Genomic DNA, 26,056 nt, shown 5'->3' with positions numbered 1-26,056 from the left:
GTGGTGTCTCATCTGAACACCCTGTCCCCATCCCAGTCCCTGTCCCCAGCCCTGTGCATGGGGCTGCGGCCAGCGCCCTCTTCCTGTAATGGTGGTGGTGATGACGACGATAACAACGATGTGATATTGATGATGGAGATCATAGAAGGATCCCATAAGGACCACTGAGTCCAACTCCAGTGGCGGTGGTGATGTGGCTGATAGCAATGATGGTAGAGATGACGGCTGTCATAGGGGTGATGATGGTGATGATGACAGTGATGTGATGGTGGTGATAGCGGTGTTGACCCTGGGCCTGACGTGGGGGGAATCCCGCACCAGTGCTGGCACTGGGAGGTCCTCGGAGGTTCCTGGCTCTGCTCCCGGGGGCTCCCCGCACTGATCCCAGCCCTGCAGCTCCCGCCGCACTCTGTGGGCCCACCCCAACATCGCCGCTTTAAGCCTCTCCATCACATGACCCACACCACCCCGGGGGGCGGGACTTCCAGGCTCCTCCGCGGGGCTCGACCAATAGGAGGGGGAGACGCCCGTGACTACCGGAAGAGAGGAGAGCGGGGGCGAAAGCGGTGCCGGAAGCGGAGCCATGGCGGGGTTCCCGGGGCAGGTGCGGTCGGGGGGCGGTGCTGTATAGCGCGGGGGTCCGAGGGTGGGCTGGGGAGGATCGAGGCCGGGTTGGGCCCGGCGCTGCTCGCTCCCTGACCGAGCTCTGCTCCCATCCGCAGGGCTATCCCGGCGCGGGCCAGGCCGGGCCCTACTCCGGAGGTCCTTACGGCGGCGGCGCGGCCCCCGGGCAGCCCTACGGAGCGCCCCCGGCGGGACCGTACGGAGGAGCCGCTCCCGGAGGTGAGCGGGGAGCGGTGCTGAGGGGGAGAAGGCCACGCGCTGGGCTGGAGCCGGAGCCGCCGGTGCCGTTTCTCCGCAGGCGGTGCCCCCCAGGGGGTGGACCCCGAGGCCTTCTCCTGGTTCCAGGCGGTGGACGCTGACCGCAGCGGTTACATCTCGGTGAAGGAGCTGAAACAGGCGCTGCTCAACTCCAACTGGTCGGCGTTCAACGACGAGACCTGCCTGCTGATGATCAGTGAGTAGGGGCCGCTCCCCTCGGGGCTGCCGCTCCACACCGCCCCCGGGGGCTGCGCCGTGCGGGCACACCGAGGGAGAGCGCTGGAGCCGAGGTGCAGTCCTGGGCTCCCAAGGAGGGTCTGTGCTTCCTCCTCACTGCCTGCGTGTGCCCTTCTGCCCTCCTCCCAGACATGTTTGACAGGACCAGGTCGGGACGCATAGATGTGTACGGCTTCGCAGCTCTGCTGCGCTTCATCCAGCAGTGGAAGAACCTCTTCCAGCAGTACGACAGGGACCAGTCGGGCTCCATCAGCTTCAGTGAGCTCCAGCAAGGTGGGTGAGGGGCAGAGGCACCACACCTGAGTTCCCCAGGGAGCACTGCCCGCTTGGTGGTAATTTGCAGCCCAGCATAGAATCGTTAAGGTTGGAAAAGGTCTCTAAGATCATCCAGTTCAACCGCCAGCCCCATCACCTCTGTGCCACTAAACCACATCCCTCAGAGCCACATGTCCACATGTTGTGAACTCCCCCGGGGATGGTGACTCCACCACTGCGCAGCCCGTGCCAATGCTTGATTCCTCTTTCAGAGGAGATTCTCTTCCTAATAGCCAATCCAGTGGCCTCCCCTTCACTCCCCAGCCCCATTCCTGATGTTCTCTCTGAGCTTCCAGGTGTCCCCTGCATCACACTGAATCAGCTGCTGTGTGAACTTCCTTAGGGAAAACCCTCTTTTGTTGCCCTTCCCAATGGGATGTGACTAAGCCCTGTGTTCTGGGAGGAGCTCTTGGGTGTGTGCGTCAGATAGAGGGGAAGAATGTCTGGAATTCCTGCCTGGATTTGGTTCCTCCCTCTCAAGAACATTGCCTGTGCTCAGCCACCAGCAAAAGACCTTCAGGAACACATCGGGGGGAGGGCATTGTCGCCCTTCTCAGATTAATCTGTGCGTTTCTCACTCCCAGCATTCTCCCAGATGGGCTACAACCTGAGCCCTCAGTTCAGCCAACTGCTGCTGTCCCGTTATGCCCAGAGGTCCTCCAACCCCAGCATCCAGCTCGACCGCTTCATCCACATCTGCATGCAGCTGCAGAGCCTGACGGACGCCTTCCGTGAGAAGGACACGGGGATGGTGGGCAACGTGCGGCTCGGCTACGAGGACTTCCTCACCATGGTCATGACACGCATGTTGTGACGTCTGAGGCCAAGGGGGAGTGGTGGCTGTCCTTGTCCCTCGCTGTGCCCCCCGGGGCCCCATGCTGCAGGCAGGAGCACAGGGCCCCGAGCCCTGCTGGCAGCTCCCTGCTCCTATTCCTCGTCCCCACTGGATGGCAGTGGGTGCCTCTGTGCTGCAGCGTGGCTCTGCCCCCAGGGCTGTGCCACAGCGTGTGACAACCAAACCAGGAGTGAGCCTGTGCCATGCTGTGGTTCTCTGCCGTGGCTCTGGGGATGGGGCCGTGCCTCTGGGAGCTCCTGGATCTTCCCCTGCCAGCCACAGAAGCGTACCAAACCCCGGGGCCACCTCGTGCTGCTCACAGGCACGATTAGGTCCCTCATTGCCAATGTCTGTACTGATTTCTTTCTGCCTGTGGAAGCCAAGCTTGGAAACAGTTTACAGCTTCTTTTTGTAGCTCTAATAAAAGACCCCTGGCACCATTTCCTGGCTGGTCTGTGGGGCGATGGCTGCGTGGCTCAGGGAATAAAATGCTGTCATTCTCCTCCTGAGATACGGCCACAAAAGTGAAGGCCAACACTGAAAAGGTTTGGTTTTCTTTTTTTCCCTTCCCTGTGGTTCTCAGATACGATGTTTGTGTAGTTATTATTTAATTGGCCTTCATGAGAAGCGCACTGAATGTTCTGTGCCAGCTGTTTCTTTTGTGGGGGTGGAGGATTTTGTACGAAGGAGTTAAAACATGATCTGGTGCTTTGAGGAGCAATAACAAAACTCTTATTTTTCTCAGCTCCGGCCCCAGGTGGGACTTTCTGAGTACCAATAACAATTCCAAAAATATTTGTAGTTGTATTCTGGTGAGTAAAAGCCATTTCTGCTCTATTTTTGGAGCTGACTTTTGTGCTGGTTCAGACAAGGCTGCAGCTCTGGCCAGCTGGCAGCAGGCACACAGCAGGCTGTGTGTGTGAGCATACACACCTCCTGCCTGGATACGTTTGTGTGTCTGCATTTATGTGTGAATATCCGTGTGTAGGGACAGATGTTTACGTAGGGGTGTGTGTGTTTATATAGGGTGATGCATACGTTGGGTGTAGGGCAGGCTGCAGCCACAAGGTGCCGCCCCACTCCGTGTGGGGGTGCAGTCAGAGCTCAGAGCCAAAAGGAGAGAACAGTAAAGCAGAAAATGCAGATAGAAAGTGTTCAGCCAAGGAGACAGCGCAGTGCTGAGGGTCTGCTGTGCTCCCTGTCAGCTCAGGGCACAGTACAGCTCCGTGGGTGCCACGTTTGGGTGCTGAGCAGAAGGGGTGCAGCATCCCTGTCCCCCCCCCGAGCTGAGCACTCAATGGTGTGAGTGAAGGTGTGGATACAGGTAGGGATATGGGCAGGGGGTGGATGTGGGCACAGAGCTGGGAGCCCAATGGCTGAGCGCAGGGCTGCAACTGCGCTTTTAAAGGCGAAAAAGAAAGGTTTGATTGCAAGTTTATTTGTGCAACTCTGAGCTGCACAAAGGACCTCAGGCCGTGACGTTTCCGCATTGCAAATGGTTATTAAAAAAACGTTTTTAAACTACTTTTAAAGGGCCAATGCTGTTAATACTGATGTAGGTGAACCTGCCTTAGCTGGGGGATGGAGGAGCTGATCTGCAGAGGTCCTTTCCGCCTCCTATCATTCTGTGATGTGGGTACAGAATGGCATGCAATGAGGGTGGGGACAGCCCCCACCTCCCCCCTGGGGCTGCTGCTGCCCTCCCCAAACCAAACCCTCCTGGCATCCCCTCTCCCAGAGCCTCACACCCCCTTTTCCCAGCACGGGGACGCCGTGGTGGCCGTACATCTGCGCCTGCCCGCAGCCCCTGCAGCCCATGGCCGAGGTCACACCGTGCCGGCAAAACAGGAAAGCAGACAATGTGGTCCTTATCGGCCCTGCGCAGCCCTTCCAGGTGCTGACCCCGCTCCGGGGATGGGGGGGCTCAGCCTGTTCTCATAAGGATGGGGCTCTGAGGGCAGCGGGGCCACGCGCCCACACCCAGCGGTGTGAGAAGGAGCAGCACTGCAGGGGAAGGAGGAGGAGGAGACTTCCAGGAGTTTTATTTACAAATAATAAAAAGCAAAATAAATACAAAAAAGGGTCTTAAAAGTACAGCCTGGTGGGGACAGAGTGGGGGGTGGGGGTGCAGATTAGGTGAGGCTGTGTGGCAACTCTGGTCCCTCCTGTGGCCCCACGGCAGGGGTGGGGACACGGGGGGGGTCTGGGGACCCCAGGGCTGGTTGTAGGGGCTGTTTCCCTGCCCCGGGGCCTTAGCACCATGGGGACGGGCGGGAGGGAGCCGCAGAGACCCCATCCCTAGCTGGTAGCACCCAGCCCTGGGCTCCTCCATCGCTGGGCACTCGGATGCAGCCCAGTGCTGTAGCATTTTACCCCCTCCAGCTCCACGGGGGCAGACAGAGGGCTCTGCAGGAGCTGTGCTGCACCTGGGGGGGTCCTACAGCACCTGCTGCCCTACGTACATGACCGGGGGGGGCTCAGACGCCCGGCGTAGGGGTGGCTGCCTTTGAAGAGCCCCCGGCTGCCAACAAAGCCGGCTGAGCCCGGGCTGGATTAGTGAGTAAATCCTCCGTCCCACAGGCACTGCGATGCCCCCCGGCCCGGCCCCACGCCCCATGCACGGCCCACTGCACCCGGCTGCTGCGTCAGCACCCGGCGGCACGAGGGGTCCGACCTGGGGTGCCCCCGCTGGAGATGGGGCCGGGGGGGGGACCGCAGGGCAGGGCAGGGACAAGGACAGCTCCGTGGGGTCTGCGGTGCCGGGGCGCTCACTTGTGGGGCGCTCACTTGTGGGGCATGTCCTCCACGCTGACCCGGCCCCACACGCCCACCACGAAGCTCTCCACCTCACACTCGTTGACGCCGCGTGCGATGCGGAAATGCCCGTCCTCACCCCACGCTCTGCCCCACGAGTTGGCTGCAGTCTGCAATGGGAGCACTCAGAAAGGACCAACCCCCCCATCCCCCTCCCCAGCACCGGTGTTCAGACCCTCCCCGGGCTGCAGCCCCCCTACGCCTGAGGCTGAGCCCTGCTGAGCTCATCACACCGCTACTCACCCAGTACTTTTGGACCTGGCCATCGGGCAGCTGCTCCTCCCCCCACCTGCAGCAGGAGGGCAGTGAGCAGAGACTGCGGGCACCCCATGGGGATGCACGGGGGGATCCCAGAGCACACATTTCCCCCCACCCCCTGGGGAGGGCTGTGAAACCCATTCCCAGCTCCAGCACCTTCCAGAACCCCCTCTGGGACGCCGGCAAACGGGGCTGTGCTTCCGTCCCCCATCCCAGCCCCATTGCTGGGCATGGGGCGCTCACACCGCTCACGGCAGCAGCCCCACTGTTTGCAGTGCAGCCCAGCAGCCTCCTTCCCTCCCCGCTTCCTCTCCCTGCCCGGAGGAAGGTGGACGCCTTTCCTCCCCCGAAGGAAGCATTTCTCCAGCCATGAGTGCTGCTCTGCCCCCCCCCCCCCCCCCCCCCCCCCCCCCCCCCCCCCCCCCCCCCCCCTACCCTGTGATTTTCACTGAGTGTGTGCCATGCTGTTGGTGCTTCGGCCCCTTCCCCTCAGCCACCGCTGTGTGCCGATAGATCCCACTCTTGTACAGGAAGAAGTCCTCGTGCACCTCCAGGATGGCTGTGGGGTTGGGGATAGGGGGTGGGTGCTCAGCTCTGCCTCCCCCCGAGCAGAGGGTGTGAGCACAGAGGACGCGGGGCTGTGCTGGGGACATGGGACAGGGCTCAGCTGCACGAGGGAGGAGGATTAAGAAAATAAAATCAAATAAAACCAACTGCCGAGACAGAGATTAGCTCTGAGAAGTTAATGAGCAACAGGTGCCAGCGGGCAGCTCCCTGCGGCTGCGTTAAGCATTAAGCAGCAGCAGGGGGGGGCAGGTCCTGAGCAGTCCCAGCAGCACCTCTCCCCCCCCCCCCGTCCCCTCTCAGCTCAGGGCACCCTCAGGGCACAGATCCCACCTTTGCAGTGCCCCCCCAGCAGCTCCCTACCTTGCACAGGGCCGTTCTCCATCAGCTCCTTCATGATCTCCTTCTCCTGCAAGCACAGAACCAGCTGGTACCAAAGGCTGGGATCCTCACCTGCCGCCCCACAGCACCCCAGGGACGTCAGCAGGGTGACCCCACCCCTCCTCTGCCATGCAGGGGCAGCCCCCCACCCCACCTCAGCATCACATCCCTCCCCTGCTATTTCCCCCCCCTCCCCGCTTGGCTTTTGCCACAACCACCCGCAGCCCCAGGGGTGCTCACGCTGGGGGCCAGGCGGTAGGCGGGGGTGGACTGGTAGATGTCGTTGGCGTGGGTCTGGGGGTTGGGGCAGCGTGCTGTGGCCTGCCGCTTGCCCCGGCCTGTGGAGCGGCTGTGCATCATGCAGGGCTGTGCGGCGGGCTGGCTGTCCTGGCTGGTGAAGGGGTAGCACTCATCTGTCACCACCCTGTGCAAGGGACGGGGTGAGGAGGCAATGGGAGACCCGGACACGTCTCTGTCCTCATTTCTGTCCTCATTCCTGTCTTTTTCCCTTCACCAACCCATTCCCATCTCCATCAGCATCCCACCGCCATCCCATAACCATCACTATCCCCACATCACACCTAATTGCCATCACCGTACCCGTTCCTTCACCTTCCCATCCCTTATTGCCACCCCACCCCTCTGCCATCCCGTCCTGCTGTCATCGCCACCCCCATCCCATCACCGTCCAACCACCCCCTCCCCGTCCCCGTTGCTACCACCATCGCTATCCCCATCACCCCTCCCCGCCCTTTGCCTTTCCACCACCGCTGCCATCCCCCCCCTCCCTGCTCACCCCCTCCTGCGCAGGTACCACCAGGCTCCATCCAGACGGCCCCCGCTGCAGCCCCGCTGGTTGCGCGTGTCACAGGACAGGAGGTTTTGGGGCGACAGGGAGGGCGTCATGTGCCCCATGGAATGGATGGAGATGCGGTCGGAGGCGACGGCTGGGGATGAGCATAGCAGTCAGGGATGCTGGCAGCCCCCTGGGGTCCCATCCCACCCCCCCCCCCAGTCCAGCCCCCATCCCCATCCCACTGTGTCTCACCTGCCGTGGAGAAGGCCCAGGAGCCGGCGCAGTTGCCCTGGTCCAGGGGCTCGTGGATCATCCCGGGCCATTTGGTGGCTGCATCAAAGTGGCGGGGCAGAACCTCGTTGGAGTCCATGGCCATCTGTGGGAGCACAGCCTCATAGTGTGGGGACATCCAAGGCATCCCCGGAGCTCTCACACCATGCAGTGCACCCCAACCCCACCACAGACACCACTGCCGGGATGTGGGTGCCGCTCTGAGGAGCCGTCTTTCTCAACCTCTGCCCAATTTAGGCTCAGCAACAGCACCTCCAGCGCTGAGCATCCGGCCATGGGTGTCAACGGGGGCGGTGGGGGTCCTCATTGTGTCCCTGCTGCCGGGGCTGACTCACGCCCGGCGTTTCCGCTTGGGGGCCACGTTCAGCACAGCCCTTCTGCGGAGGTCACAGCTAAAATTAAACCTCGCTGCAGGTCAAGGCCGTGGCCATGGGTGTGCGCCATGCGCTCGGCTCATCCTGTCCCCATGGAGCACCCTTTGGGGCCACCCAGCGCTGGTGGACTTCAAGTTCTGGGCACGGCACGGGACAGAGCCACACAGTCCCACTGAGATGTCACCGTGGGTGCCCCACAGAGTCTTCTATGGGGTCAGCAGAAGGTTCCCCATGGGGCCGGCTCTGGCTGCAGCCCGAGGGCATCCCGCTCACATGGCTCTGCCGACTCAGCAGCTATGGGGCCGGCTTTCCGATGGGAACCCAGCAAGGAGGGACGGGGCAAAAACAACACTGGCAGTGCAGGGATTGCGAGGGGGAATGTGCTGAGCTGCTGTCTCCAAAGAGCGGGGCAGCCCGCAGAACCCGCCCGGCACAGTGGCTTTGGGGCTGGGGGTTATGGGATCTGTGGGGTCCCACTCACGTGCATCTCATTCATGTTCATGACGGTGGGGGGTGGCCGGAAGGTGCCCAGGCGGTAGCGCATCCCGTCCTCCAGCGTCATGCCCCAAAACTGGCTATAGTTGGCTGCTCTCCACCTGCGCAGGGCATGGAATGGTGTTGGCACACCTGCAAAGCACGGAGGGGTGAAGCACCCCTGCTCCACTCCATCCCTTAAGTCACTTACAGCCCTTACCCGTAATTTCCCCTATTGACGGCATCGATGAGGTCCCCGTCCATGAGGCACGCGTGCTCCTCGCACTGCCACTGCCCTCCAGGGCTGCAGGTGCTGTGGGGAGGACACGGTCAGCAGGCGGGGAGTAACAACCCCAGGAATTGGGACCCCCAACACCTGCCCAGTCCCTGCAGCAGCCCTGAGGGCATAGGACAGAAATGAGCCGAAAACCCACCAGGGCTGCATCCATCAGCGGAGATTGGAGGCGAGGCTGGGGAGGGGCTGTGCTGCCCCGAGCAGGGAGCTTTGCACAGCCCATGGGGGACCGGGCTGGAGGGGAGGGGTGTCCCCATGGGGAGCCTCCAGCCGTGCTCCCCCCACATTCCCAGCAATGCTCGGCATCCGGCCCCGCTGCCCGCGGTGTGAGCTCCCGGCACGCCATTCCCTTTTATGGAGCCAAGCTGTGGGCAGAGCAGCCCCGCTCACCGCTCCCCAACCCCATCTCAACCACCCCATTGGGGTCAGAGCACCACCCAGACCCCAATTCCCAGCATCGCCCCCTCCCAGGAGCCACCCCACATCCCAGCCATTCCCTCCAGCCCCACATCCCCACACAGGGGACAAATCCAAAGGCCCCATTTGGAGCACGCAGTGTGAATCCCCCGATATCTGCTCTCCCCAGGCGCTGTGAGGCAATGGAAAAACCCCGTAAGACGCTTCCCGAGCCCTTCACCCCTCGCTGCCCTGCTTGGCCACAGCTCTGGTGACCCGGCTGCTTGCTGTTAACTCCTTGGGCACGGGCTCTGAGCAGCCCAGCTGCTGGGGGTATATCCGGGGCAAAGCCAGGCTGCACTCCTACAGCATCTCCCCACACCCCACACCCCCTCTGCATCTCCCACGCTTCACATTTTCCCCCCACACAACCGCTGCAGGTCGGGGCGAAGCACAGCAGGAATTGCTCTCTGCATTCCAAGTGCGGGGGAAGAAGATGTGGGGAGCAGCAGGGATGCTTTCCTGGCACAGAGACCGCTCCTCTGAGCACGGGGGGCCGCAGTCCCACCCCCCACTCCCATGTGCCCAGAGGGGCGGTGGTGGCTCGGGGAGGGCTGCGCTCTTCCTGCAGTGCTGTATGAGGCTGCTTGGGCACACAGGCGCATCCACACACCCCGGTGCACAGCTCCAGGTGGAGCATTGGATTTGCCACCAGCGCGGCTCTGCTGCCGTGCTCCCCAGCTGCAGGTTCCATGCTCCCCATCCCAGCGTGCCCACAGTGCCACGTTGGAGCCAACCCCAGTGCAAACAGCGAGCTGCCGGCATGCAGCGCTGAGCTGCGTGGGGCCGCATCCCCACCTGGAGCAGGACGGGGCATGCTCGTCCCATCAAGCCGGGGCAGGCTGGGTGTGGGCACAGAAACCCCAAATATGCCATAGCGAAGGCAACTTGCATCAGCCCCCGGCACCCCGCGCAGCCCCACTCCCACCCCGGCTGGGGTCAGGGTGCCCGCGTTATGCGCCCGGTGCAGCACGGGGGCACTCACCACAGGTTGCAGTTGTCCCGGTACGTGGCCCCGCTGGGATAGGTGCGACCGGAGCGAGCACAGCCTGGGAGGAAGAGACGTGGGCACGGGGAGGGTTAACCGCAGGGCCGGGCCGGGATAAAGGGGCCACTGATACCCGGAGCTCCGCTCTGCGGGGACTTCTGAGAGAGCCTTGTGCTGCACGGGGGGGCCGCCGCTGTTCCCCCCTCCTTCCCATCCCGCCCCCGCTGCCCACGGGGTGAAGTCGGGGACGCCGTGCCCCAGACACGACCGGAGCGGCACCCGGCCCCGTTCTGCCCCACACAGAGCGGCTCCGGGGGTCCCACGAGTTCCTGCGGCTGCGCGCTCTGCCGCCGTCCGGACGCGCGCATCGCATCCCGCAGCCGCGCACCGCTCCGCCGCCGCCCCGGGGGGGTTCCGCCTCACCTGGCGCTTTCGGGAACGGGGCCGGGATGCCCAGGCAGTACTCCCAGAAGTCGGGGCAGCAGTCGGAGACGGTGCGGTTGCAGAAGAGGTCGCAGTAGCAGATGGTGTCGAGGTAGGGCACGGTGCAGCCGTCGTCGCGCCCGCGGCAGCAGACGTCCCCGCGTTGGCAGTAGGACCCGCCGGCATCGAACACGCCGTGCTCGTACAAACCCGGGGATAACTCCCGGCGCGTCCGTGCCCGGGCGGCCGAACCCACCGCCGCCAGCAGCCAGAGCAGCACCCAGGGCACGAGCGCGGTGTTGGCCATGTCCCCGGAGCCGCAGCCGCTGTATGGGATGGCGTCGTGTGCGTGGGGACCCCGAGCTCCCTGGGGTTGCCTCGTGCCGGGCGCGGGGGGCGCTTCGGGGGAAGCTCTGAGCCGGTGGAGGGGTTGGGACCTCCGCTCCAGGTGACGCGCAAATCCTTCGCATTCCTCATCCCCCGCCCAACTCCTTAACGGAGCGCCCACGCAGCTCCGGAGCGGAGGTCCTCAGCCGCTCTGTGACACCCCTCCCTGCCCGGCTCCCACTCCCCGTACGGCCCCACGGCCCCGCGCCCACGCACAGCTCGCCCCCTCCTCCCGAAGCAGAGCCCACGCGGGACGGGGCGACCTCAGCCCACTGCGGAGGGGCTGCGTGGGTACACCCATGCCGAGCAGGGGCTGTGCCCCGTGGGGGAACCGGATCGGGAGCGGTTGCCCGGGGGCGGGGGTTCGGCGGTACCATCGCTGCGATGAGTTCCCCGATCTCAGCCCACGGCTGTCAGAGAAAGGGAGAGGAACGCGGCCCCCGGAACCCAAGGAGAACCCATGGGGAGTTCAAGGTGACCCCAAATGGAACCGAAGGGGCACACCCGGAGCACACCTTTCCCCGCCCCATACCTGCCGCCCCGCCGTGCACCGCTCCCCGCCGCCGACGCCGCTTCCGAGTGCCTTCTCTAGCCCCGCCGCTCCCTTATAGCCGCGCCCCGGGGGGGGGGGGGGCACGGGGAGGTGCCGGGGGTATCCCGGGGTAGGGGCCGGGCCGCGCTGCACCACCCCGCGCCGAATGAGTTCGGTGCTGCCGCCCCCAGAGCCCCTTCTCCTGTCCCTGCGGAGATCCCGAGTTCTGCCGGGGGTGGGGGGGGACCCTCGGAATGCTGGGGCCAAAGAGAGCGCCCTACAGAAGCTCTGCGCACCCCGACCCGTCTGTCACAAGGTGGGGGCCCCCCGACCCATCAGCACGAGGTGGAGAGAGGAGGGGGCCGTGTGTGCGTCCCCGTGCCCAGAGCTGTATCTGCCGCGGAGGAACACGGCTGTCCCGCTGCTGGGGCGCACGCTGAGGGTCAGTACAGGCAGCCCCGACACCCCCCGCCCGCTGCGCTCCGGATCCTCCCGGGGAGGTCTGACCCAGAGGAGCGGCCCCGGTGCTGCCGAGGGATTCCCCGAAGGTGCTCCCGGCGTCCGACGGAGACAGCGGGACTCCCGGCGGTGCTCCGGGCACCCGAAGGGGGTCCTACAAGAACCCCCCCCCACCCCCCCGCGGGCAGCGCGCTGCTCCCCGAAGAGCTTTTTCCTGAGCACGCGGCCTTGGGCTGCCGAGAGCCGCAGGAAGGAATTGGGTCCGGCCCGGAGCCCGGCTGTCTGCAGGCACACGGACAGGAATTCGAAGTGAGTCACCAATTCTCCGGGACCCCCCAGGGACAGAGCGAAGCCTCCGTGAGAAGGACGAGGAACATCGCCTCATCTGCTCTGTATCCCCCCCTCTGCTCCCCCCCCCCCCCCCGCAGCAATAGGGGCAGCAGCACCCGCAGCCCCACGCTCCTCCCGCAGGTGCCCCCGGTGGCCGGCAGGACGCAGGGCCACATTCGCAGGGCCACAGCCCCGTGCGGGCACAAGGAGTGATACGGATCCCCCCTCTTCCATCCCCCCCCCTTCGAGACGCGGTGCTGCCAGCTGGGAGCAGAGCAGGGCAGAGCAGGACGGGGTTTTCCGGCTCGCCCCGACCTGGCTCTCCCTTCAAAGCAGCCCCGGAGGTACAGCAGCCGGAGCTGCAGCTCCAGCAGGTGGGGGTTCCCCGGGGATTGCGCCCCACAGCCCGAGCGCTCAGCGGGGCCACCCAAAGACCCCGTCCCGATGCAGCCCCCCGCAGCCCGGCTGCTCCTGGGGGGGGGGGGGGGGGGGGGGGGGGGGGGGGGGGGGGGGAGCGGCAGCGGTCGCCCCGTCGCTGCGTGGCTGTTGCGGGGTCGGCTGTTGGCGAAGGCGCAGCCAGGAAATGGCGAAGGAGCGGCCGAGAGTCCGGCTTCCTCCCGGCAAAGGGCGGTGCCGGGACACCGCGGGCGGGGGGAGCCGTGCCCAAAGGGTCGTGACATATGGGGCGGGGGAGAAGGCTTTGCCACCCTCCTGGGGGGGCTGGGGCTGCAGCTTTGGGAGGGGGGGGGCTCGCACCCGTATCTCGCCTGGAACGCTGCCGGGGCTATAGCCGTGCCGTGCCCTTTTGGGGACGCACCATTTGGGGTCGCAGCATTTGAGGTCGCAGCACCCCTTGGGAAAGCACAGCCCCCTGCCGGCCGAGGTGGGAGGTGGGGCAGTGGCTGGAGGGGGGGGTGGGGGCCCAGCACAGCGGGGGGCGGGGGAGGAGCGCTGGGTGCCGCGGTGGGGATGGAGTGCCACCTCTCGGGAGAGCGGGGGCAGAAAGCAGGCGGGCAGGCGGCGTCTACTTCAAAGTTTAATGAAAGAAATAAGTTAATAAGTTAATAAAGTGAGGTAACTACGGGCGGCTGGGGGGAGAAAGGAGAGGGCTGAGGGGCCCAGCCAGCCCCGGGGAGGGGCCCTACGGGTTAAGGACTGAGCGGGGCTGGGGGCGAAGCTGTCACATGCACCCTCACTCCAGGGCCGGGTACCCACGGCGTGGCTGTGCATTACCCCGTGGGCACCCCCGGCCTCACGGCACAGCCTGGGGGGCTGCGAGCGCAGCCCATGCTGTTCACATGCACTACGGAGGGAAAGGAGGGGCTGAGGGCAGCCCCGGGCGCAGCCCTGCTGGGAGCAGCAGCAGCAGAGTGGGGTTGGGATCCCCACGATTCAAAGGCAAAAGGGGGTCCCACGAGCCCCCCCGGGGGGTACCAACAAATTTTGGCACTACTGCGACGGGGGACGGGAAAGCAGCCCTGGTGCAAGCAGCGTGCAAAGGGCCACCGCCACGCCGTCCCCACCCGCAGTCACCCCCAGGGGACAGGGACGGGGGCAGGGACGAGCAGGGAAGGAGTCCTGCAGAGGGGGCAGGGAGGAATGCTCCTGGCGGAGCACCGCCCGCTCCTCCTGCCGGCCCCATAGCCTTGGGACCACCCTCCGGGGGTCTGAGCCCCCCGCGGAGCAGGACGCAGCCCCGCGTGCTGGCAGGAGGTGCTTATTGCCTACGGATGTCCCCCGGGTGGCTTTTCCCGGGGGTGTTGCATATTAAGACATTATTGCATATCTGTCTCCTACATATATAGATAGATACTGCCCTGGGAGCATGCAGGGGCAGAAGGCTCTGCTGCACTTCTGGAGGTGCAGCCGCAGCCCATTGAGCAGGGGGAACCCTGGCAGAGAAGGGCGAAGGGGTAAACCCCCCACCCCGATAAGACCCCATAGGGTTGTGCCCGAGGGCTCAGCTCCGGAGCTGGAGCCTTGCATAGCTGTGCTGGTCCCGGTGCGGCTCTGGGACGTGCAGGACCCTCACAGGGAGGCAGATACGTGCCCTGGGCTGGGGGCTCTCACTGCCCCTGGAGAGCACCCACCGCAGTGCTGCTGCTCCCCCCCATCCCTACCGCAGCGCCTCCCACAGCGCGCAGCTGCTGCCCACCCGCATGGACAATGAGTTCAAGTAATGCAGAGAGGGACGCAGCTCTGTGGGGCCGGGTGAGACCTGAGGTGTCCCCACATCCCCACACCCCCCATGGCCGGAGCCGTCCCCGCGGCCCCATCCCACCACTCAGTCCATGTTGGCGCTGCCCGACCTGGAGATGCTCAGCGTCTGGGCTGACGCCGACACGTCCTCGTGCTCCACGGGGCTGTGATAATCCGAGGTGATGTCGGGCTCACGGGGCAGCGGCACGGCCGCCAGACTGAAGGAGTTGGCTGAGCCCTTGCGCAGGCACTGCGAGTAGAGGCCAAGCAGCAGGTCCAGCTTGTGCTCGATGGACTGCACCTGTGGGCATGGGATGAGTGGGGCCCCATGGGACGGTGACACGGTGACACGGCCCCGGTGGCCGTCCCCTCCGTACCTGTCTCTCCACCTTGACCACACGGCCCATCATGCTCAGCTCATCCACCAGCTCTGCATCCAGCACCGCCTTCTCCCCCTTCTCTCGGATCTTCTTGTCAGCAGCAGGGCCCCCCCTGCCCACAATCTGGTCCACGCTGCGGGGAGGGGGCACGGCGCATCGTTCCCAATGGAGCGGGGTCACGGAGGGCCCCATTGATGGCCATGGGGCCGTCAGGATGTGCCCGCATAGCTGGGGACCTGCGGGACCGCAGAGTCCCCCCCGCCCCCGGGGCCATCTCACCGTGTCTGCAGGCTCTTGATCCTGCCCAGCATGTCCAGGTGCCCAGCTGAGTACTGCTCGATGACGTCCTTCACGTCGTAGGGCCGCAGGGTCTCCTTGAACTTCCTCTTGGCCACCAGGAACTTGAGGATCCTGCGGGCGGGGGGGGGGGGGGAGCTGGATGCAGGTGTGGGGCGGGCAGAATGGCCAGCAGCCGGGGGTCTGTTTGGTGCTATGGGGCGGTGGTGGGGTCCCAGCTCCCATGGCTCCGCACATCCCACTGCCTGGGGACATGGGGCGGGATGCGCTCACCGCACAGCACGGATCAGGGTCTTCACTGCTGGCATGATGTCCTCGAAGGTCAGGTCGCAGTGGGAGCCCTTCTCCTCACCGCTGTCCTCTGGTGGGCACTCTGCTGCAAGGGTGGGGGTGCGGCAGAGGTCTCAGCCCCCACGCTGAGCCCCCCCGGCCCCCCACGTCCTCCCAGCGCTCACCCTCAGGTTGCAGCCGCGGTTTGAGGCGCAGCGATGCGCGGAAGCGGGTGCGGTCGTTGAAGCTCCAGCTCTTGTGCACCTTGCTGGGGCTGGGGGCCTCGGGGACGGCCTCGGTGCTGGGGGAGCGGTGCAGGGGGGGCCCCAGGTGCAGGCGGCCACGGCTGCCCAGGCGCTGCGGGGAGCCCAGGCGGATGCGCTCCTTGATGCCCATCTTGGTGCTGCAGGAGGGGGTGGGTGGCAGAATCAGCGCCTGGTCGGTGCCCGGGGAGCAGGGATGGGGACGGGGGGTGGAAGGGATGGGCAGCCCCCAGCACATGGACTGGGCACGAGCTCAGGCTGGCAGCAGGCGTCACTGCATGCCCGTGCAGAGCAGCCTCAAACGCAGCTCTTCCTGAGAGCAGAGAGAGGAGACAGACAGATGGCGGAGGGACAGACAGAGGTGGGGACGCGCAGCAGAGCAGTGCACGGAGCAGCCCGCTGACACGTGGGGCTGGCGGGCCCTGCCATCCTCCTCCTCCTGCAGGCTGCACCACCATTCTGCTCTGCTCCTGCAGCCCCGCTGCCATCTCTGCTCCCGAAACCAACCGCTTTGCTGGCTCGGGGCTGGGGGGGACAGCAGACATCATTTATGTAGGACCGACACAAAAACAGCACCTGGCGCTGCCTTTGGGGTGATGGGGGACTGCAGGCACACGTTGGGACGTGCGAGGAGGCCAAGCAGAACGGGACCCAAAGGCTGAGAGAGTCAGAGCTGTGCAGGACTCAGCACACAGCACAGTGCAGGGAGACCCCCACTGCTGTGCAGGGGATGCCACAAAAGCACAGTCGGAAGGAGAGCTGCAGGGATTTCCCTGGCCAGGAGCCGGGTCTGGACTGGCAGCACACACAGGATGGGAAAATTCCTTCCCCGGGTTGGGGGGGGGGGGGGGGGCAGGCTGTGGGGTACACTGCCATGGGGTTACCCTCAGTTTGCTGCTGTCAGACGTGGCACAACCCGGCTCACCCACACTGCACGGAGAGAAACTGAGGCACAGCCCAACGTGCCCAAGCCGGCTCCCAGCCCAAGCCATGCACAGCCCCCAGTGCTGCATCACAGCCCCCCAAGTCCCCCTGCCCAGCAGGCCCCCCCATGCACCCGGCAGCTCCTGGGCCACGGTACCTCCGTCTCCACGTGGCCCACGTTCTCAAGAGCCTCCGCTTCCCACCACCCGCCTGGCTGGGGGCAGGGCAGGGACACAGAGAAAGAGAGCATCAGTGAGCTGAGCCGAGTCGGGGCGCCCCAGCCCCATAGCGTGCCTGACCCCCACGTGGGGGCTCAGAGCCCCCGGGCGTCTCCTCCCCGCTGCGGAGGTGAGAAATGTGAGCACGTTTGTGTAGGTCCTGCATAAGCACTGATGGCTGTCGGTCCCGGTGGCGGAGCTCTGTGTGGGTGCACAGCGGTGGCACAGAGCGGTGCCCACGGGAACGGTGCGGTGTCCCCATGGGAGGATGGCACAGAGTGGGGCGGGTGGCCAAACCACGGCCACGTTTTGGGGCGGACGTTACCTGAGGCTCAAGCACTTGTGGGGCTGCGCGTCCTCCTCCTTCCAGCTTCGGGGGGAGTGGGGCAGGGAAGGTGTGGGGGGGGGATGGAGAGCGGAAGGTAAGCAGGAAGAGGGGAGGGGAGAGAGAGAAGATGAGATGTTATGAGAAGCGATGCTCGCGGAGAAGCCGGGGATGGGACCGGGAGCTCCCGGCCCGTACTCACCTCGGTGTGCCCGCAGCCCTGCAGTGGGGCAGCCCCACAGCTCAGCACATCCCTGTGCCGCAGCTCCGGCACCGCGGGGAGGCAGAGCTGAGCCGTCGGCCCCGACTGACCCTGACCCAAAGAGCCGCTGCCCTGTCCCGGGTGGCGCACCGGGGACACCGGGTGCCCTTCAGCCCCTGGAGCCGGGGACCACGCTGGGTCCCCCCACGCAGCGTCCCGGGGCGGCTGCTCTGCTGCTGGCGGCGGCACCACGCGCAGACACACACACACAGGGGCAGAGCCGGCTGCTCCCTACCTGTCCCCGGCACACGCGGCGGGGATGGGGCTTTTCTGGCCAGAGGTGAAGAAGGGCTGATACGGCGGCGGGGCTCCATCAGGCCATTTTTTCACCTCTGAATTCCTAAATCCTCCGTTGCGGGCTCGGTGCAAGTGCTCAAACATTAGGAGCAGCTCTCTGAGGTTGGGGGTTAAATAAAAACATGGAGAAATTAAAACTTCCCAAAAGAAACGAGATGAGCAAAACCAAGGCGGAGCACGGCCGGGTCCTCCGTGCCAAACCGAGCGCCAAAACGGAGCCAAACAAAAGCAAAAGCGGAGCGGGCGCTGCCTTCCTCAATGCAGCTCCTCCACAGCTCCCGGTGCAGTGGGACCGGGACCCACTGCGGGGCACGGAGCTCCGTGGGACAGCTGGTGAGGACTCCCCGCCTTCGGGAAAGCAAAAAGGTGAACCAGAGGCGTCCATCCGTCACTGGAGGCGGAGGAGGGCGGAGGGCTGAGCCCCGTGCGGTGCGGCTTCGTGCTGTGAGCTGCGACTGTCAGCACCGCTCCTCCCCCAGGAAGCGATGGTGGGTGAGAGGTGGGGTGGGGTGGGTGCTGTGAGGTGGGGAGGGGGGCGCTGGGCAGCCACCAGGCTGCGGCTGTGTGCCCCACGTGTTCTCTGGCTGCAGTGCTCACCCACCAGCCCTGCAGGGACCCCCGATAAGCTCCCCCGTGCCCCCTCCCCTACCTGAAGGAGGGCAGCAGGCTGTCGTAGTAGCACCACGTGGCCGTCAGGTACCCCCGGCTGGCATCTGTGGAGTACAGCCGCCAGGCGGCCTGCGGGGAGAGGTTGTCCGTGGGTCAGCCTGAGCCGCCGAGGACCCCCATCCCGTGGAGACGGAGCAGAGCCGCTCCCCCCCAGCCCCCAAGTCAGGATCCGGCCATGGGTCACGGAGGGACGGCGGCACTGCAGGAGGAGATGGGTGCAGATGGGGTACCTGGATCAGGTTTGCTGCTGGGGTCCTCCTCTTCTCAAAGTGCTTCTGCCGGTGCTGCTCCTGCACCTTGAGGGCAAAACCGGAGCCCAGGATACCCTGGAGATGGGGGGAGGATGGGGCACACGGGGGTCACCGCCACAGGGGCAGATTTTGCCCCTTCCTCCCAAATTCCTGCCCCGCAATGGGGCGTGGAGAGCGGGGACCCCTCCGCCCCCCAACCCCGCCCACACTCACTGCAGGCAGCGCAAAGAAGGAGATGCCGAGCAGAGCAAAACCGGCTGCCAGCATCCGTCCCAGCCACGTCTGCGGCGTCTTGTCCCCATAACCAATGGTGGTGAGCGTCACCTGCGCGGGGACAGAGCACGGGGGGCCCTGCAGGGAGCTCCCCCCCCACAGCCCCCTCCCACCCTCCCACCGCCGAGCTTACCGTGCCCCACCAGAGGGAGTCAGCGTAGGTGGCGAACTCCCCATTGGTGTCCTTCTCGGCCAGGTAGACGAGGAAGGAGGCGAAGATGAGCACCAGGAAACCGATGTACCACGCGGTGATCAGCTCCTGCAGGCAGGGAGGGTCAGCGGGGCCGGGGGGGTGGGGGTGTGGGATGGCGGGACACGGGGCGGGGGCTCACAGGGGGCCGCCCCCCACCTTGCTGTGCGCGTACACCACGGAGCCCAGCAGCTTCCAGGTGCCGCCGCGGCGGTCCATGCGCACCATGCGCAGGATCTGCAGGAAGCGCATGCTGCGCAGAGCTGAGGTGGCGAAGATGTTGCCCTGCGTGCCGGCCGCGATGACGGCCACCGAGGCGATGAAGACGATGAAATCTGGAGGGGGTTGGGGGGCGGTGACGGGGAGCACCGAGGGGGACAGCCCCCAACCCCGCGTCCCCCCGTCCCCACGCCCCCCCGGCGCTACCTATCACACAGAAAGGTTTCCGGGCGAAGCGCAGGCGGCCCCGCCAGCCCCGGTAGCGGCAGCAGCAGCCGGCCGCCCAGACGCGGACGACGTACTCCATGCCGAACACCACGATCATGACAAACTCCTGCGGGGAAAAGCACAGCGCGAGGCGGGCAGCGCGGGGTGGGCGCTTCGGGACGGGGCGCATTGAACCGCGCTGCGCGGGGAGCGCCGCGTCCCCCCCGGGACATCCCCGGCGCGGCGGCTCCCGCGCTCCTCCTCCTGCCGGCCCCGCGCACGGCCGGGTTCTGTTCCTCCTCCGTCAGCATTGTCCTCCGGCCGCGCGCCCCAACCGGCCCCGTTCTGCTTACTTGCGGGAAAGTCACAAGGACCTTCCCGATTTAGGCTCCGTCACTCGGGAGAACTCCGGCGTCAGCCCTTTCTGACAGTTTGGGGGGAAAGTCGGCCTTTTCTTAACCCCCCCTCTCCCCCCCCCACCTCTGCCCTGCTTCTTCCACCGGCCTGAGCCCCTCCCCCCCCCCACAGAGATGCACACCAGAGGGGTGAAGAGAGGCTGAGGGGTGGGGAAGGGCTATGGGGTGACAGCGGGTGCGGTGTGGGGAGGGGGACCCTGAGCGCCCCTCTCACTTACCAGGATGAAGAGGCACTGGTTGGCCAACTTCTGGTGCTCCTGGATGGTGGAGAAGACGGAGAGCACCAGGCAGCTGAAGACCAGCAGGAATCTGGAAGCAGAGCATGCAGGGTTGGGGTCAGAGGCAGTGCCCGTAGAGGGAGGCACAAAATGCTCCTCGGAGCTGACCCCGACCCACGGCTCCAGCCTGCAGTGCCCAACTCCTAACCTAACCGATTGTGGGAACTGTAGGAATTGCTTCAGGATTAATAGTGAGCTCTCATGGAGCCCCACCTGGTTCTCATCAGTCCCCACCTGAGCTCTGCTTGCAGCTCTGGGCCCCAGCAGAGGGACGGGGGGATGCTCAGAGCTGGGAGCAGCTCTGCTATGGGGGAGGCTGAGGGTGTGCAGCACCGGGAAGGCTCCGGGGAGACCCCACACCCGCCTCCCCCTGGGGCCACGCAAGCACAGGAACGACCCCCTCCGTGTGCCACGGGGCAGCTGTGCCCGACGGTCCCATCCCCTGGGATGGAGACGCGTCCCCGGGCCATCCCACAGCACTCGGAGGAGGAGGAGGAGGAGGAAGGCCGGGCTTCCAGCAGCCGCGTGGCTCAGCGCCAGGCCGTGCCGCAGCCCTGCAGCCTTTCCTCCGGCAAAACTGCTGCTAACGAAAGGCAGGCAGGGAGCCCGAGGCCCCACGGCACGGCGGGCTGTGCTGCTGCAGAGCGGGACCGGAGCGTCTGCTGCCCCACTGCCACCACGGGGACACGGGGGGGGGACGGAGCCCGGGGCTGCGGATGGGGAGCTGCCCTGAGGCCGTGCGCCCCGAGAGCCGGCTGAGGGCAGAAGGGGCTTTGGCCCATTTAAAATAGGGAGGAGGGGAAAAAAAAAAAAATAGATCCTGGAGCTGAAGCAAACGAAACTCTCCAAAAATACATTTTTTTTCCCCTGATCCAGCGGTTCTAAAAATGGAAAGCGGAGGGTTGGTGCCACTGCGCCACGTGACGGTGCGAAGGGACGGAGCCGCTCCGTGCGACAGCGGGGGGTACCGCGGCCCCGGGGCGGGCACTGCGACCGCGGGGATGTGGGGGGGGGCTCAGCACAGAGCGCTGGGGGGGGGGGGAGGGTCACCGCGGGCCGCCGTGTGGTGTGAGTGCAAAAGGAGAGGAGCTGGGCTGGGATGCAGGGATGCTGGGGAGGGGGCTGCTGGACGGGATGGAAGGGCCGGAGCTGAGCAAGGAGCGGGCAGTGCTGTGCTGTGCTGTGCTGTGCTGTGCTGTGCTGTGCTGTGCTGTGCTGTGCTGTGCTGTGCTGCAGCAGCTCTGCCCCCCCCGGTGCTCATCCTCTGTGCCCACCGCAGCGCTGTGCCAACCCTTAACACAGCGGCACCGCTCCCCGCTGAGCCCCAGGAGCAAAACGAGGTCTGGAGGAGCGGCCCAGGGCAGCGCCTTCGTGCACCATCAGCAAGAAGGATTATCCAAGCGGGATTTAGCCGGCAATTACACAGGCAGCGAAGCACAAAGCAGAAGAGAATGCAGAAATCACCCTGGCTGCAAAGGCCGGTGCTCCTCAGCCAACCTGGGGTGCGGGGGGGGTCCCTTATTCCCCAGGCACCGTTCCTAGCAGCGATGGGACCATGCAGGTGAGGGATGCCCGCAGCCCGGCCCCAGGGAGGGATGCTGGGAGACACCTGATAGCCAGCACTACATCCAGAGCCCTCAGCAAAAAACATTCCGCCTGGGGAAGGCTGTTTAGGGGTGGCAGCCCCCCCCCCCAGCCCTGGTATAGGACACAGTCATGTGAGCCCCAGCGGTCCGGCTGGGAAACAACTTGCTGGGAATGCATCACCTGCTGGGAATTAACTCACAAAGCCGCGCGAACGCCCCGTCCCGGCAGCTCCTAAGCGGCTTTATGGCACGGCCAGCTGGGGGGGGGGTGGGAAGGAAGGGGGTCCTCACAGCCCCGGGTGGAGGGGACACTCCGCAGCAGCACTGCCCGGCGTTGCAGTGACACAGAGCGTGCAGGGCAGCTCACACCCTGCAGGCACAGCGCCCGCCTGCAGGAGCACTTCTCCCTCCGTGCCCCCACATCTTAATTAAAACCCATCGGGGGGGCCCTGCTTGGAGAAGGCGAATCTCCTCGCATTAATCTTCATTAGAGCGGCCTTGGCCATATGCTGCGGCTGCACGGGAGGGGATGGAGCAGGTGAGCTGGGAAAGATGCTGAGGTCAGGGAAAGCGGTGCTGGGGCAGCCCCGGTTGGCAAAGGGCAGTGTGGGTTTGGGGGGGGACCCCTGGGTGAGCGGGAGGGGGCAAACAGCTGTGCTATGGCCCCCGGTGCTGGGCAGGAAAACGGCACACAGTGCTGACAGCTCGGCGTGGGGATGGGTGGGCACACGTGGGCTGACCCACACTTGTGGGGAAGGGGTCAGCGTGGGACAAATCCACCCGGCGACTCCGGGGGGGGGGGATGGGGATGGGGTCGGCGCTTCTCTGCTCCGCACGGCCCCATCAGCTCAGCCCGGGCTGTATAAACAGCGTGTCCTATAAATCCGCCCTGCAGCCTTCCAGGAGAGCCGGGCAGGCGGCCTGTCCGCCCCGGGATATAAATAACTGCGCTGTTTGCAGCGTAACCATGGCACGGCCAACCGCCCCGTGTGCCCCGCGCTGCAACGGGACGGGGGGTGCAGACACTGCTCCCCAACGGGGCTCCATGGCTGAGCGCCGCCCCGCAGCCCCCTCAGTGCCCACATTGCGGTTGCAGCCCGCAGGCCCAGAGCTTTGGTGCGTCGCCCTACGGCTGTGCCCCACATCTCACCCCACGCAGTCACTGCAGATGCTCCGCACGGAGCGCCCCATGGACGGCCACGCAGCCCAACAAGGGGGGCTCTGCTGGGGACCTTTGGGGCACGGGGACACGAACGCCATTGGGCCCAAACCCGTGCTGAAGGCGGCAGCTTCCAGAGCAGCAAAAGGGGTAATTAGGGGAGAAAAGAAAATAAAGCAGGCAATCAATGCGGAGTTTCATGTTGCGCCGTCGTCGCTTAATTTTACGCCCCAGCGACAGCGCGTCGGGCTCAGGAACTGCTGCGCCGGCGGCTCCGTGCAGGCACTGCCCCAAAGCAGCTCCCATTTCACAGCCAGGCAAGGTGAGCGCACCCCGGGGACGGCCCCACTGTGGGGCACAGCACCCCCCCCCCCCTCCCCGGCCTCAGCACCCATCCCGTTGGCACCGCCTGAATGCGGGAGTTGGGAGAGGAGAGCGTTCCTCCTGCTGAAGCCCCACGTGAGCCGCCCGCGGTTGGGGATGAGCGCCGCGTTAAACCTCAGAGCCGATATGGGAGAGGTTCTTAGCGCGGCAGGCAGCGCCGAGCGGGGGATGAAGCAATTTCCCTGCACAGCCCCCGGGCTGCGGCCCTCTGAGCGGCCCCGGCTGGGATTGCTGCACTCTGCCACGTGCTCAGCGTCGAGCAGAGCGGCCAAAGGCTCCGCAATCCCCGGCATCACAGCGAAACCGCTCGTCCTGCTGCCATCCCCACCAGCAGCACCTGCACTGCGCTGTGCCAGCGAGCGCCCCCCGTGCCATGCCCGGCCCCGGGGGCTGCATTTGGGCACCGGGCTGTGGGATGCAGTAGGTGCTGCTGCCCCCAAAGCAGCACTCCAACAGAGCTGGGTCCCCCTGCGCCCCACAGCTCCACGCCCTGAGCACCCCGTGGGGCAGCAGCACCCGGAGCACTGCTCCCTGCCCTCAGCTCCGCACGCCGCCCCGATGCAGCGCTGCACACGTGAAGGGGAGGCTGAAAAAGGAAGTCTGCCTTTGCCTCTGGCTGTAAAGCTTTGGGTTAAGGCTGCAGTCGCGCTCCCAGATTTTCTCCGTAAGCTCCGGGGCCAGAAGCTCTGATTGAGCTGCACCAGGAGCCCAGGCACAGCACGGCCCCGAAGCGTGGGGACGGAGGGGTGGGAGCGGCCCCACTGCAGGCCAGCTTCACAGCAGGCAGGGCTGGGGGCTGCAGAGATGGGGTGGTGCCAATCCCCCCTGCACCCACACGGGCTTAGAGGGAGCTATTTGGGATCAATTTGACAGCAGAAAGAGACTGAACTTCTCCAATAAGAGGTCTCAGCTCAGCCCAGCTGAACTGCTCGGGGAGGGAGAAGCGCTTTGCTTCGCAGTGGGATTTCTGTGTTAGCACATCTCGGTGTCAGAGCCGGGCTGTGGGGAGCTGCCACCATCCTGGGATGGGTGCATGGACCGCAGCACCGCTGTGCCCCCCGTGTCCCCGAGCAGAGGGGGGGAGCCCTCCTCGTTCACAGCCCACCGCTTGGACATGCACAGCTCACTCCGGTGCCTCATCTCCAGCTGAGGGAGGGGGAAATGGGGCAGAGCTGCTCCGCTCCATCCAACGTGGGCCCTGCAGGGTGCTACAGGAGGGCCGGGTCACGGCTGTGGGCTGGCAGGGAAGGGGCCGCTTGGAGCCACACACGGCCCCAGCGGGTGCACCCATGGGAGCCCCACAGTGCCTCGAGCCGAAGTGCACCTCACGTGCAGTGCTGCGTGGGAGAACACGCATCGGGAGGAAGCGCGCACTGAGGATCCCTCTGCCAAAGCCCGGTGAGCACCCAAAAGCCCGACCGCCCCCCCCCCCCCCTTCTTTCCATGGGGTTTCAGCTGCCATCCTTAATTAAAGCTCTTTCGAGGGCAGCGTTTGCAGCGCAGGTATTATTTCCGATGCTCAGCGCGGGGGTGTGAGGAGCGGCACCGCTCCCCGGGGAGCTCAGGTGCGCGGCGATCAGATGACGGCCCGCCCGGACAGCACTTCGGCGAGACCCACTTTCCGAAGCGGCCGCCTTTCTCACGGCGCAGCCGGGCAGGAGAGGCAGCGTCCCCCCACGTCACCCCGTCGTCCCCCCGCAGCCGCCCGGAGCGTTTCGGGCCCCCGGCACAGTCGGCGCCCCCGAGCAAAGCGGCCCTCGGTGCACGCACGGCTCAGCTCCGCCGGGGCGGCCCCGACGCGCGGCGGGGAGCGGCCGTGAGCCCGGAGCATCCCCGTCCGCAGGGCGATGCCGTAACGCCGGGGCCGGCGGTCACAGCGCAGCAGCGGGCACAGCTCCGTGGTTCGGTGCCAGCTGCCATCCTTCACGCGCAGCGCCGGGCACCGCAGCCCCACGGCGTTACCCACGGCCGCCGTCCCCACCCCACGGGCGCAGTTCGGGGGACGCGAGGCGGGCACTCGTGCTGCGCTTCCCCCGCGGCCCCGCACCGGCGGTCCTACCCCGACCCCTCCGGAGTCCCCTTCTCTCATCTTCGGGGCTCCCCCCGCGCCGGGAACCCGGGAGGGGCCGGGGCCGGAGCGGGACGGCGACCGACGGGCAGCGCGTTCGGAGGAGCCCCAGGGGCTCAGCCGGGCTCCGCACGGACCCTCCCGACCCCCGGCCCGGCCCGCCTCCCCGACCGCCGGGGATGGACCCCGACCGGTCGGGGATGCTTCGGTAAAAGCATCGGCGCCCCGCGCCGCCCCCCGCCCCGCGAGCGAAGGGGGTCCCGCGCCGCCCGCACTCACATGAAGGCGTGGTACACGAAGGCCCACCCGCGGGGCCGCTCCAGCACGTTGTAGAGGCAGTTCTGCAGTCGGCGGCGGCAGCTGCGCGCGGTCCCGGCGGGGCGGGAGGCGGCCGCGGGGCGCGGAGCCGTCGGTCCCCCCCGACGGTTGAGGGGAGCGCTGGGAGGGGGGGTCCCGTCTTCGCTGCGCACCGCCGTCAGCGCTGCCCCCCGCCGCCCCCCGCCGCTCCGCGCCGCCCCGGCCATGGCGCGCGCCGCCCCGCTCACCGCCCCGCCGCCTCCCGCCGCATGGCCCCGCGCTGCGGAGCGCTCGGCCCGTCCGTCCCGTCCCGGCCCGCCCTCCCGCGGCCGCCGCCCGCCGCCCGCCGCCACCTGCCTTTAGCCGCCCCTGCGGGCCCTCCCCCGCCGCTCCCCTCGGCCCGCCCCGCAGCACCTGGCCCCCGCCCCCGGCACCGCCGCGATGGGCGCCCGCGGGGGGCGCGGCCCCGTCTGGGGCGGAGGGGAGGGGGATCCCCCCGCGGGGGGTCGCTGCTCCGAGGGCTCAGCGGGGCC

The 26,056-nt window shown here is 66.3% G+C and overlaps 3 protein-coding genes across 13 annotated transcripts; 1 reads left to right on the top strand and 2 right to left on the bottom strand.

Annotated features, from left to right (window-relative positions):
- The first annotated feature begins 546 nt into the window (after positions 1-546).
- Positions 547-2,709, top strand: PEF1 (penta-EF-hand domain containing 1). The gene is made up of 5 exons (XM_417792.8): positions 547-604; positions 723-843; positions 923-1,078; positions 1,249-1,392; positions 2,019-2,709. Exons 1-5 carry the CDS (start codon positions 584-586, stop codon positions 2,246-2,248), a joined length of 672 nt encoding a protein of 223 aa, XP_417792.1. The 5' UTR covers positions 547-583; the 3' UTR covers positions 2,249-2,709.
- A 1,579-nt stretch (positions 2,710-4,288) lies between these two features.
- Positions 4,289-12,995, bottom strand: TINAGL1 (tubulointerstitial nephritis antigen like 1). Of its 2 annotated transcripts, none has more exons than XM_025143069.3 (12): positions 12,859-12,995; positions 10,384-10,709; positions 9,958-10,021; positions 8,442-8,534; positions 8,229-8,343; positions 7,335-7,458; positions 7,083-7,233; positions 6,527-6,710; positions 6,269-6,314; positions 5,777-5,900; positions 5,327-5,372; positions 4,289-5,193 (listed from the first exon to the last, which is right to left on the bottom strand). In XM_025143069.3, exons 2-12 carry the CDS (start codon positions 10,688-10,690, stop codon positions 5,053-5,055), a joined length of 1,395 nt encoding a protein of 464 aa, XP_024998837.2. In that variant the 5' UTR covers positions 10,691-10,709; positions 12,859-12,995; the 3' UTR covers positions 4,289-5,052. The 2 variants fall into 2 exon arrangements, with proteins under 2 accessions (XP_024998837.2, XP_428202.4); XM_428202.8 differs by lacking the exon at positions 12,859-12,995 and adding an exon at positions 11,303-11,354.
- Positions 12,996-13,114: 119 nt separating this feature from the next.
- On the bottom strand, positions 13,115-25,767 carry KCNQ4 (potassium voltage-gated channel subfamily Q member 4). Of its 10 annotated transcripts, none has more exons than XM_040651781.2 (15): positions 25,506-25,767; positions 19,970-20,060; positions 19,336-19,462; positions 19,069-19,244; positions 18,853-18,978; positions 18,660-18,797; positions 18,426-18,521; positions 18,176-18,264; positions 17,465-17,623; positions 16,968-17,012; positions 15,423-15,640; positions 15,241-15,340; positions 14,950-15,081; positions 14,668-14,803; positions 13,115-14,591 (listed from the first exon to the last, which is right to left on the bottom strand). In XM_040651781.2, the coding sequence occupies exons 1-15, from the start codon at positions 25,748-25,750 to the stop codon at positions 14,376-14,378; spliced, it is 2,094 nt and encodes a 697-aa protein (XP_040507715.1). In that variant the 5' UTR covers positions 25,751-25,767; the 3' UTR covers positions 13,115-14,375. The 10 variants fall into 10 exon arrangements, with proteins under 10 accessions (XP_040507715.1, XP_024998828.1, XP_024998829.1 ...); XM_025143060.2 differs by having other exon boundaries at positions 15,241-15,343; positions 25,506-25,765; XM_025143061.2 differs by having other exon boundaries at positions 15,241-15,343; positions 18,660-18,770; positions 25,506-25,765.
- Positions 25,768-26,056: the final 289 nt, after the last annotated feature.

Source organism: Gallus gallus, chromosome 23, assembly GCF_016699485.2.
Source record: "Gallus gallus isolate bGalGal1 chromosome 23, bGalGal1.mat.broiler.GRCg7b, whole genome shotgun sequence".
NCBI lineage: Eukaryota > Metazoa > Chordata > Aves > Galliformes > Phasianidae > Gallus > Gallus gallus.
The sequence above is the reverse complement of the archived record's forward strand: the minus strand, read 5'-3'. Positions and strand labels throughout refer to the sequence as shown.

Excerpts from the sequence above, each read along its gene's own strand:
- TINAGL1 (XM_025143069.3), bottom strand. The coding sequence starts at position 10,690 with ATGGCCAACACCGCGCTCGTGCCCTGGGTGCTGCTCTGGCTGCTGGCG. Across the intron at positions 6,711-7,082 it reads TGGTACCTGCGCAGGAGGGG|GGTGGTGACAGATGAGTGCT; the intron begins GTGAGCAGGGAG and ends TCCCTTGCACAG. Across the intron at positions 5,373-5,776 it reads CACTCAGTGAAAATCACAGG|GTGGGGGGAGGAGCAGCTGC; the intron begins GTAGGGGGGGGG and ends CTCCTGCTGCAG.
- KCNQ4 (XM_025143060.2), bottom strand. The coding sequence starts at position 25,750 with ATGGCCGGGGCGGCGCGGAGCGGCGGGGGGCGGCGGGGGGCAGCGCTG. Across the intron at positions 20,061-25,505 it reads TTCGTGTACCACGCCTTCAT|ATTCCTGCTGGTCTTCAGCT; the intron begins GTGAGTGCGGGC and ends CTCTGCTTCCAG. Across the intron at positions 18,265-18,425 it reads CAGCAGCAAACCTGATCCAG|GCCGCCTGGCGGCTGTACTC; the intron begins GTACCCCATCTG and ends CTCTCCCCGCAG.
- PEF1 (XM_417792.8), top strand. The coding sequence starts at position 584 with ATGGCGGGGTTCCCGGGGCAG. Across the intron at positions 605-722 it reads TGGCGGGGTTCCCGGGGCAG|GGCTATCCCGGCGCGGGCCA; the intron begins GTGCGGTCGGGG and ends TCCCATCCGCAG. Across the intron at positions 1,393-2,018 it reads CTTCAGTGAGCTCCAGCAAG|CATTCTCCCAGATGGGCTAC; the intron begins GTGGGTGAGGGG and ends TCTCACTCCCAG.